This window comes from Hyla sarda, unplaced genomic scaffold (assembly GCF_029499605.1).
Source record: "Hyla sarda isolate aHylSar1 unplaced genomic scaffold, aHylSar1.hap1 scaffold_262, whole genome shotgun sequence".
Classification (NCBI taxonomy): domain Eukaryota; kingdom Metazoa; phylum Chordata; class Amphibia; order Anura; family Hylidae; genus Hyla; species Hyla sarda.
Window position 1 is genome coordinate 248,339 of NW_026609310.1, and position 12,206 is coordinate 260,544.

Genomic DNA, 12,206 nt, shown 5'->3' on the forward strand with positions numbered 1-12,206 from the left:
GAACCACAAAACATGGATAACTAGTCAAAGGAGGAAAACATCACATTCCGAGCACGATCTCTGGAGACATTGGGGGAGAGTTATCTAAACCTGTCCAGAGGAAAAGTTGCTGAGTTTCCCTTAGCAACCAGATCGTTTCTTTCATTTTTGAAAAGGCCTCTGAAAAATTAAAGAAGCGATCTGATTGGTTGCTATGGGCAACTCAGCAACTTTTCCTCTGGACAGGTTTAGATAAATCTCCCCCATTTACTCTGATCCTGTTCTGTCTTCAGATCTGAGATCCCTCGAATGCTCGGCTTGTTCACCACTCCTAGAGAGCTTGATGGCTGCCTCCTCCATACTAACAACTTTAACTCTTTCTATGGGATATATGACTTCTCACACTTTTAAAGGAAATCTGTCACCAGTGTCACCTGCACTAACCTGTCGGTACCGGTGACACTGATGACATCAGTACTCCCCTAGTCCTGTTCCACGGCGGGATCTTCAGTAATCTCCTCCGTTAGCTTCAGCTCCGGGCACCCGGCTTGGGGCACAGGAGGAGCTTAGTGACGTCACCCATGTCACCGTCACTAAAATCCGCCCATGCCCCAAGCTGCTGCTACTCTTTGTTGGGTCTCGCAGCAGTGGTGACATAACTAAGCTTCGCCTGTGCCTCAAGCCGGGCCAGAGCTGAAGCTTAACGGAGGAGATTACCAGAGATCCCCGCCATGGAACGGGACAAGGTAAGTACCGTTGTCATCAGTGTCACCTGCACTACCTGTTGGTACCGACAGGTTAGTGCACGTGGCACTGGTGACAGATTTCCTTTAGGGTTAAGGATTAAGCATTTGGGGGTTTAAGGCATTAGGGGGTTTAAGGCCTTAGGGGGTTTAAGGCGTTAGGGGGTTTAAGGCGTTAGGGGGTTTAAGGCGTTAGGGCAGGGGTGTCAATCTCAAATTCATCGGGGGCCGCATCAGCAGTTTGGTCACCCTCAAAGGGCCGGCTGTATCTGTAGGACCCCCCCCCCCCCCCATACCGTATATGCCGGCGTATAAGACGACTGGGAACAGGAGCTGTCCCAGAAGATTGGAAATTAGCAAATGTTGTGCCCATTCACAAGAAAGGTAGTAAGGAGAAATCAAGCAACTATAGGCCAGTAAGTCTGACATCAATAGTCGGGAAATTAATGGAAACCCTACTAAAGTATAGGATTGTGGAACATCTAAAATACAATGGATTGCAAGATGAAAAACAACATGGGTTTACTTCAGTGAGATCATGTCAAACAAATCGTATTGATTTTTTTGACTGGGTGACTAAAATAATAGATGGCAGTAGACATTGCATATCTAGATTTTAGTAAGGCTTTTGACACTGTCCCATATAGAAGACTTATCAATAAATTACAGTCATTGAGCTTAAACTCCCATATTGTTGAGTGGATTAGGCAGTGGCTGAGTAACAGACAACAGAGGGTTGTAGTCAATGGAGAATATTCAGAGCGCAGATATGTAACAGGGTTGATGTTCCTGGAGGGATCCGCCAAATGGAAAAGGATTTAGGCAAACTAGAAGAATGGTCAGAACTCTGGCAACTGAAATTTAATGTGGATAAGTGCAAGATAATGCACCTGGGGGGTAAAAACCCTCAGGCAGAATATAGATTATTTGACACAGCCCTGACCTCAGTATCTGAGGAGAGGGATTTAGGAGAAATTATTTCAGAAGACTTAAAGGTAGGAAGACAATGTAATAGAGCAGCAGGAAACGCTAGCAGAATGCTTGGGTGTATAGGGAGAGGTATAAGCAGTAGAAAGAGAGAAGTGCTCATGCCGCTGTACAGAACACTGGTGAGACCTCAATTGGAGTATTGTGCGCAGTACTGAAGGCCGTATCTCCAGAAGGATATAGATACTCTAGAGAGAGTTCAGGGAAGATACTAAACTAGTACATGGATTGTAGGATAAAACGTACCAGGAAAGGTTACAGGACCTTAACATGTATAGAAGAAAGAAGAGACAGAGGGAGATGATAGAGACTTTATATACATAAAGGGAATCAACACGGTAAAGGAGGAGAGGAGATTTAAAAGAAGAAAAACTACCACAAGAGGACATAGATTTAAATTAGAGGGGCAAAGGTTTCTGCAGTAATATCAGGAAGTATTACTTTACTTAGAGAGTAGTGGATGCATGGAATAGCCTTCCTGCAGAAGTGGTCGCTGCAAATACAGTGAAGGAGTTTAAACATGCATGGGATAAGCATAAGGCTATCCTCCATATAAGATAGAGATAGGTATAAGGCTATCCTTCATATAAGATAGAGATAGGTATAAGGCTCTCCTTCATATAAGATAGAGATAGGTATAAGGCTATCCTTCATATAAGATAGGGATAGGTATAAGGCTGTCCTTCATATAAGATAGAGATAGGTATAAAGCTATCCTTCATATAAGATAGAGATAGATATAAGGCTGTCCTTCATATAAGATAGAGATAGGTATAAAGCTATCCTTCATATAAGATAGGGATAGGTATAAGGCTATCCTTCATTTAAGATAGGGAGAGGTATAAGGCTATCCTTCATATAAGATAGGGACAGGTATAAGGCTATCCTTCATATAAGATAGAGATAAGTATAAGGCTATCCTTCATATAAGATAGGGCCCAGGGACTATTCATAGTATTCAGATTATTGGGCAGACTAGATGGGCCAAATGGTTCTTATCTGCCGACACATTCTATGTTTCTATGTTTCTATGGGTGTATAAGACAACCCCCAACTTTTACAGTTAAAATGTAGAGTTTGGGATATACTCGACATATAAGACTACCCCTCCTACCGCAATATACAGTACCTTGTAGTTCCCCACACATTAGGTAGGCAGCATGTTCCCCCACATTAGTAGGCAGCATGTTCCCCCACATTAGGTTGGCAGTATAGTTTCCCCCACATTAGGTAGGCAGTATAGTTTCCCCCACATTAGGTAGGCAGCATGTCCCCCCACATTAGTTGGCAGCATGTTCCCCCACATTAGGTTGGCAGCATAGTTCCCCCCACATTAGGTTGGCAGTATAGTTCCCCCCACATTAGGTTGGCAGTATAGTTCCCCCCACATTAGGTTGGCAGTATAGTTCCCCCCACATTAGGTTGGCAGTATAGTTCCCCCCACATTACGTAGGCAGTATAGTTTCCCCCACATTAGTAGGCAGTATAGTTCCCCCCACATTAGGTAGGCAGCATGTTCCCCCACATTAGTAGGCAGCATGTTCCCCCACATTAGGTTGGCAGTATAGTTCCCCCCACATTAGGTTGGCAGTATAGTTCCCCCCACATTATGTAGGCAGCATGTTCCACCACATTAGGTAGGCAGTATAGTTCCCCCCACATTAGGTAGGCAGTATAGTTCCCCCCACATTATGTAGGCAGCATGTTCCCCCACATTAGGTAGGCAGTATAGTTCCCCCCACATTAGGTTGGCAGTATAGTTCCCCCCACATTATGTAGGCAGCATGTTCCCCCACATTAGGTAGGCAGTATAGTTCCCCCCACATTAGATAGGCAGCATGTTCCCCCACATTAGGTTGGCTGTATAGTTCCCCCCACATTAGGTTGGCAGTATAGTTCCTCCCACATTAGGTTGGCAGTATAGTTCCCCCACATTAGGTAGGCAGCATGTTCTCCCACATAAGTTGGCAGCATGTTCCCCCACATTAGTTGGCAGTATAGTTCCCCCCACATTAGGTTGGCAGAACCCCCCCCCCTTACATACAGCCTCCAGCCATATACAGTGTATGGCTGGAGGCTGTATGTCTGTGTGCTGCCCCCACTGTGATCCTGTCACCGCTCCTCCGGCCTGGGGTCACAATCTACTGCTATGGCCTGTGGACCATAGCAGTAGGTGCCAGGACCGGTCGAGCGGTGACCGGAACGCTGAAGAAGATAACGCGCCGCCGGTCACTTACCAGGCCCCGGCCGGCGCGCATCCTGCGATGATCCAGCCATCCTCCTGGTCCTCCCGCGTCTCTATGGTTGTACGCACGGAACGTTACCGATGTCCCGTGCATACAACCATAGAGGCGGAGGACCAGGAGGACCGAAGGAGGATCGCTAGAGGGCAGACGTTCTCTGGCTTGTAGGCTGCCGCGCATGTGCTGAAGAGGCGGCTTTCTTGCGTCAAAAAAAAAAAAGCATCCAAAAAAAAAGCGAGAATAAAAGGTGAAGACTGGCGGCCGGCAGCGGCTAAGCGGGCCACATGACGAGGTCTGGTGGGCCGGATTCAGCCCGCGGGCCATGTGTTTGACACCCGTGGTAAAGGGATTTTGCTTTCTACTAATAAATCTTTCTCGTCTTTGTGTAACCAACATGATTTGAGCGCGGATCAAAGAACTGTATCTATTGGACGTGTCCAGGTACAACCATTGAGCACCAGAATATTTCTCCATATAGAGAATATAGAGCCTTTATTTTCATTACTTTTTCATGGTCACATTGCCCCTGAGGACACCTTTTGGGTGGTGAAACATGTCAGGCGGCATTGCAATATGTTTTAATAAGAGTGAGGTTCCTGTACATGATCTCTATGTGTATGTGTAAACTGACAAGTGTACTTAGGCATGAACGCACCTGGTAGGGATTTGACACCAAGGATACTCGAGGAACCCAGGAGCCAAATTTATCAGGAAATTCTTTGGGGTTCTTATTCATTGTCACATTGTCCCTGAAGACGCCTTTAGGGTAGTAAAACATGTCGGTGCAGCATTGCAATAGGTTTTAATATCAGTGAGGTTCCTGAGAGAGGATCTCTATGTCTATGTGTACACTGCAGATACACGTATAAATATCTATTAGCTTTGAACACACCTAGGAGGGATTTGACACCAAGGATGCTCACATGGAATGCAAGAGCCAAATTTATCCGGAAATTCTTTGGGGTCCTCATTGTCCCGTTGCCCCTGAGGATGCCTTTAGGGTGATGAAACATGTCGGGGCGGCATTGCAATATGTTTTAATATCAGTGAGGTTTCTGCATGTGATCTCTATGTGTGTGTACACTGCAGGCACATGTAGACATATCTATTAGCTTTGATAACACCCAAGACACATCTGACACCAAGGATACTCACAAGGAAAGCAGGAGCCAAATTTATCAGAAAATTCTTTGGGGTTCTTATTCATTGTCATATTACCCCTGAAGACGCCTTTAGAGTGGTAAAACATGTTGGGGCGGCATTGCAATATCTATTAGCTTTGACAACACCCAAGATGCATCTGACACCAAGAATACTCACGAGGAACGCAGGAGCCAAACTTATCAGGAAATTCAGACAGTAGGTCGTCATTAACCCTGTCCTTCCCAGGACCCAGGATGATGATAGGTCGGGCATAGTGCACTGCACATAAAGAAAAAAAGAGAGAGTCCATTATAAAAGTTTGTTGGGGGCAGGAGGGAGGGGGGGATGAACCGCTTCTCCAAAATTATCTGGAGTAACCTACCTTCCATATGTATGACCGTCTCGTAGCTGAGTACAGTGTCCTCCCGACCTACACAAAGAAAGAGAGTAGGAAGGTCAGAGAGGGCAGGGTCACTGGGGAAGGATGGAGGGGCGACAGGACTATATGTTGGGGTGGGAGTGGGGAAGAAGATACATACTCTGAGAACCTGTAGTGCTGCTTCGGTCCTGTGCAGCGGAGGAGAGAAGTGAAAAGGTAGAGAGACAGATAAGAGAACGGTATCGGCCATGTGTCAGGACATGATGAAGAAGCGGGTGAGAGGAACACCGCACAGTCAAGAACAATGGCGGCCAGAGTAATGGATCACACATAGACAACACAGGTGAATGTTCTCCTAATCTATGAGGAGAGGTTGAAGTCTACACAGAACGCCCCCTATGGTAATATTGGGGCCCTGCACTTGTTAACCGCATCTCCTCTAGGTGGCTATATGGCTGCAGAACTCTGTGTTACACATCTGGTAAAGAGACATTAGTGACGTCAATGCCAGAACATGACTGATGTGTAAGAATGAGGCCAGCAGCCATAGTGTGAGGAGATGGGGCCCATGGAGGGGTCAGTAAGGATGCCTCCCTTGTGAGATGGGGCCCATGGAGGGGTCAACAAGGATGCCTCCCTTGTGAGATGGGGCCCATGGAGGGGTCAACAAGGATGCCTCTCATGTGAGGAGAGGTTGCCCATGGAGGGGCCAGTAAGGATGCCTCCCATGTGAGGAGATGTTGCCCATGGAGGGGCCAGTAAGGCTGCCTCCCATGTGAGGAGATGTTGCCCATGGAGGGGCCAGTAAGGCTGCCTCCCATGTGAGGAGATGTTGCCCATGGAGGGGCCAGTAAGGCTGCCTCCCTTGTGAGATGGGGCCCATGGAGGGGCCAGTAAGGCTGCCTCCCTTGTGAGATGGGGCCCATGGAGGGGCCAGTAAGGCTGCCTCCCTTGTGAGATGGGGCCCATGGAGGGGCCAACAAGGATGCCTCCCATGTGAGGAGATGGGGCCCATGGAGGGGCCAGTAAGGATGCCTCCCATGAGATGGACAAAGGATCAGGGGGGGGGACATAAGGACTTCATGAAGGCACAGAACATGCAGAAGTGGAGAGACTACTGGTCTACAGCCCCCATCATCCACACCAGTTCCTAGAAGTATCTAATCCATCATCCACACCAGAGCCTAGAAGAATCTAACCCATCATCCACACCAGAGCCTAGAAGTATCTAACCCATCATCCACACCAGAGCCTAGAAGAATCTAACCCATCATCCACACCAGAGCCTAGAAGTATCTAACCCATCATCCACACCAGTTCCTAGAAGAATCTAACCCATCATCCACACCAGAGTCTAGAAGTATCTAACCCATCATCCACACCAGAGCCTAGAAGAATCTAACCCATCATCCACACCAGAGCCTAGAAGAATCTAACCCATCATCCACACCAGAGCCTAGAAGTATCTAACCCATCATCCACACCAGAGCCTAGAAGTATCTAATCCATCATCCACACCAGAGCCTAGAAGTATCTAACCCATCATCCACACCAGAGCCTAGAAGTATCTAACCCATCATCCACACCAGTTCCTAGAAGAATCTAACCCATCATCCACACCAGAGCCTAGAAGTATCTAACCCATCATCCACACCAGAGCCTAGAAGAATCTAACCCATCATCCACACCAGAGCCTAGAAGTATCTAACCCTTCATCCACACCAGAGCCTAGAAGTATCTAACCCATCATCCACACCAGAGCCTAGAAGTATCTAACCCATCATCCACACCAGTTCCTAAAAGAATCTAACCCATCATCCACACCAGAGCCTAGAAGTATCTAATCCATCATCCACACCAGAGCCTAGAAGAATCTAACCCATCATCCACACCAGAGCCTAGAAGTATCTAACCCTTCATCCACACCAGAGCCTAGAAGTATCTAACCCATCATCCACACCAGAGCCTAGAAGTATCTAACCCATCATCCACACCAGTTCCTAAAAGAATCTAACCCATCATCCACACCAGAGCCTAGAAGTATCTAATCCATCATCCACACCAGAGCCTAGAAGTATCTAACCCATCATCCACACCAGTTCCTAGAAGAATCTAACCCATCATCCACACCAGAGCCTAGAAGTATCTAATCCATCATCCACACCAGAGCCTAGAAGTATCTAACCCATCATCCACACCAGTTCCTAGAAGTATCTAACCCATCATCCACACCAGAGCCTAGAAGTATCTAACCCATCATCCACACCAGTTCCTAGAAGTATCAAACCCATCATCCACACCAGTTCCTAGAAGAATCTAACCCATCATCCACACCAGAGCCTAGAAGTATCTAACCAATCATCCACACCAGAGCCTAGAAGTATCTAACCCATCATCCACACCAGTTCCTAGGAGTATCTAATCCCTCATCCACACCAGAGCCTAGAAGTATCTAACCCATCATCCACACCAGTTCCTAGAAGTATCTAACCCATCATCCACACCAGAGCCTAGAAGTATCTAACACATCATCCACACCAGAGCCTAGAAGTATCTAACCCATCATCCACACCAGAGCCTAGAAGTATCTAACCCATCATCCACACCAGAGCCTAGAAGTATCTAACCCATCATCCACACCGATTCCTAGAAGTATCTAACCCATCATCCAAACCAGAGCCTACAAGGATCTAACCCATCATCCACACCGATTCCTAGAAGTATCTAACCCATCATCCAAACCAGAGCCTACAAGGATCTAACCCATCATCCACACCAGTTTCCACTCAGATATAGGTGACACAAAACTCACAACACAATCTCACCTTTACCTTTAACCGTGACCACTCCCGCCGCTCCACCCTGCAGAGAGAAAGAATGTTATATGGTGTATACTGGAATCATGTATATATTATATGGTGTATACTGGTATCATGTATATATTATATGGTGTATACTGGAATCATGTGTATATTATATGGTGTATACTGGTATCATGTGTATATTATATGGTGTATACTGGTATAATGTATATATTATATGGTGTATACTGGTATCATGTGTATATTATATGGTGTATACTGGTATCATGTGTATATTATATGGTGTATACTGGTATCATGTGTATATTATATGGTGTATACTGGTATCATGTGTATATTATATGGTGTATACTGGTATCATGTATATATTATATGGTGTATACTGGTGTCCTGTGTATATCATATGGTGTATACTGGAATCATGTATATATTATATGGTGTATACTGGTGTTCTGTGTATATTATATGGTGTATACTGGTATCATGTGTATATTATATGGTGTATACTGGAATCATGTGTATATTATATGGTGTATACTGGTATAATGTATATATTATATGGTGTATACTGGTATCATGTGTATATTATATGGTGTATACTGGTATCATGTGTATATTATATGGTGTATACTGGTATAATGTGTATATTATATGGTGTATGCTGGTATCATGTGTATATAATATGGTGTATACTGGTATCATGTGTATATTATATGGTGTATACTGGTATCATGTATATATTATATGGTGTATACTAGAATCATGTATATATTATATGGCGAATACTGGTATCATGTGTATATTATATGGCGTATACTGGTATAATGTATATATTATATGGTGTATACTGGTATCATGTGTATATTATATGGTGTATACTGGTATCATGTGTATATTATATGGCGTATACTGGTATCATGTGTATATTATATGGCGTATACTGGTATCATGTGTATATTATATGGCGTATACTGGTATCATGTGTATATTATATGGTGTATAGTGGTATCATGTGTAAATGATATGGTGTATACTGGTATCATGTGTATATTATATGGTGTATAGTGGTATCATGTGTAAATTATATGGTGTATACTGGTATCATGTGTATATTATATGGTGTATACTGGTATCATGTGTATATTATATGGTGTATACTGGAATCATGTATATATTATATGGTGTATACTGGAATCATGTGTAAATTATATGGTGTATACTGGTATCATGTGTATATTATATGGTGTATACTGGTATCATGTATATATTATATGGTGTATACTGGTATCATGTATATATTATATGGTGTATACTGGTATCATGTGTATATTATATGGTGTATACTGGTATCATGTATATATTATATGGTGTATACTGGTATAATGTATATATTATATGATGTATATTGGTATCATGTGTATATTATATGGTGTATACTGGTATAATGTGTATATTATATGATGTATATTGGTATCATGTGTATATTATATGGTGTATACTGGTATCATGTGTATATTATATGGTGTATACTGGTATCATGTATATATTATATGGTGTATACTGGTATCATGTGTATATTATATGGTGTATACTGGTATAATGTGTATATTATATGGTGTATACTGGTATCATGTATATATTATATGGTGTATACTGGTATCATGTGTATATTATATAGTGTATACTGGTGTCCTGTGTATATTATATGGTGTATACTGGTATCATGTGTATATTATATGGTGTATACTGGTATCATGTATATATTATATGGTGTATACTGGTATCATGTGTATATTATATGGTGTATACTGGTATAATGTGTATATTATATGGTGTATACTGGTATCATGCATATATTATATGGTGTATACTGGTATCATGTATTTATTATATGGTGTATACTGGTATCATGTATATATTATATGGTGTATACTGGTATCATGTGTATATTATATGGTGTATACTGGTATAATGTGTATATTATATGGTGTATACTGGTATCATGTATATATTATATGGTGTATACTGGTATCATGTGTATATTATATGGTGTATACTGGTATAATGTGTATATTATATGGTGTATACTGGTATCATGCATATATTATATGGTGTATACTGGTATCATGTGTATATTATATGGTGTATACTGGTATAATGTGTATATTATATGGTGTATACTGGTATCATGTATATATTATATGGTGTATACTGGTATCATGTATATATTATATGGTGTATACTGGTATCATGTGTATATTATATGGTGTATACTGGTATCATGTGTATATTATATGGTGTATACTGGTATCATGTATATATTATATGGTGTATACTGGTATCATGTGTATATTATATGGCGTATACTGGTATCATGTGTATATTATATGGCGTATACTGGTATCATGTGTATATTATATGGTGTATATTGGTATCATGTATATATTATATGGTGTATACTGGTATCATGTATTTATTATATGGTGTATACTGGTATCATGTATATATTATATGGTGTATACTGGTATCATGTGTATATTATATGGTGTATACTGGTATAATGTGTATATTATATGGTGTATACTGGTATCATGTATATATTATATGGTGTATACTGGTATCATGTGTATATTATATGGTGTATACTGGTATAATGTGTATATTATATGGTGTATACTGGTATCATGCATATATTATATGGTGTATACTGGTATCATGTGTATATTATATGGTGTATACTGGTATAATGCGTATATTATATGGTGTATACTGGTATCATGTATATATTATATGGTGTATACTGGTATCATGTATATATTATATGGTGTATACTGGTATCATGTATTTATTATACTGTGTCTGATATCTCACCTTCTTTTACTGGGGATGAAGCCGATCTCTTCTCCTTCGGGTTGGACGCGCCTCGCCTGCCACCACTCATCATCGGTGGCATCTATAACATGCAGGACATCCCCAAACTTGAAGCTGAGTGCTTGACTTAGGAAACCACAGTCCCGCGTCTTGTCATAATCGAAAAGAGCCCTTACAGTAGAAGAGAAAGAGGATGGTCATAATCAAAAAGAGCCCTGACCGTAGGAGAGAAAGAGGATGGTCATAATCAAAAAGAGCCCTTACAGTAGAAGAGAAAGAGGATGGTCATAATCAAAAAGAGCCCTGACCGTAGGAGAGAAAGAGGACGGTCAAAATCTAAAAGAGCCCTGACCGTAGTAGAGAAAGAGGACGGTCATAATCGAAAAGAGCCCTGACCGTAGAAGAGAAAGAAGATGTCATAATCTAAAAGAGCCCTGACCGTAGGAGAGAAAGAGGATGGTCATAATCTAAAAGAGCCCTGACCGTAGTAGAGAAAGAGGATGGTCATAATCAAAAAGAGCCCTGACCGTAGTAGAGAAAGAGGATGGTCATAATCGAAAAGAGCCCTGACCGTAGGAGAGAAAGAGGACGGTCAAAATCTAAAAGAGCCCTGACCGTAGTAGAGAAAGAGGATGGTCATAATCGAAAAGAGCCCTGACCGTAGGAGAGAAAGAGGACGGTCAAAATCTAAAAGAGCCCTGACCGTAGGAGAGAAAGAGGATGATCATAATCAAAAAGATCCCTGACCGTAGTAGAGAAAGAGGACGGTCTTAATCGAAAAGATCCCTGACCGTAGGAGAGAAAGAGGACGGTCTTAATCGAAAAGAGCCCTGACCGTATGAGAGAAAGAGGATGATCATAATCTAAAAGAGCCCTGACCGTAGGAGAGAAAGAGGATGATCATAATCGAAAAGAGCCCTGACCGTAGTAGAGAAAGAGGATGGTCATAATCGAAAAGAGCCCTGACCGTAGTAGAGAAAGAGGATGATCATAATCTAAAAGAGCCCTGACCGTAGGAGAGAAAGAGGACGGTCAAAAT

General features: G+C 42.5%; 1 protein-coding gene across 8 annotated transcripts in view; it reads right to left on the minus strand.

The window, feature by feature from the left end:
* DLG4 (discs large MAGUK scaffold protein 4) overlaps window positions 1–12,206 on the minus strand; it is a 121,778-nt gene that overhangs the window by 5,649 nt on the left and 103,923 nt on the right. For 5 of the 8 annotated variants that reach the window (XM_056553237.1, XM_056553231.1, XM_056553233.1 and 2 more), the window contains exons 12-16: window positions 11,168–11,338; window positions 8,300–8,336; window positions 5,635–5,662; window positions 5,478–5,525; window positions 5,273–5,374 (exon numbers count right to left, since the gene is read on the minus strand). In XM_056553237.1, the coding sequence (XP_056409212.1) occupies window positions 5,273–5,374; window positions 5,478–5,525; window positions 5,635–5,662; window positions 8,300–8,336; window positions 11,168–11,338 (386 nt within the window). The remainder of the gene's footprint in view (window positions 1–5,272; window positions 5,375–5,477; window positions 5,526–5,634; window positions 5,663–8,299; window positions 8,337–11,167; window positions 11,339–12,206) is intronic. The other 3 variants (XM_056553232.1, XM_056553234.1, XR_008869314.1) reach the window with 2 other exon arrangements.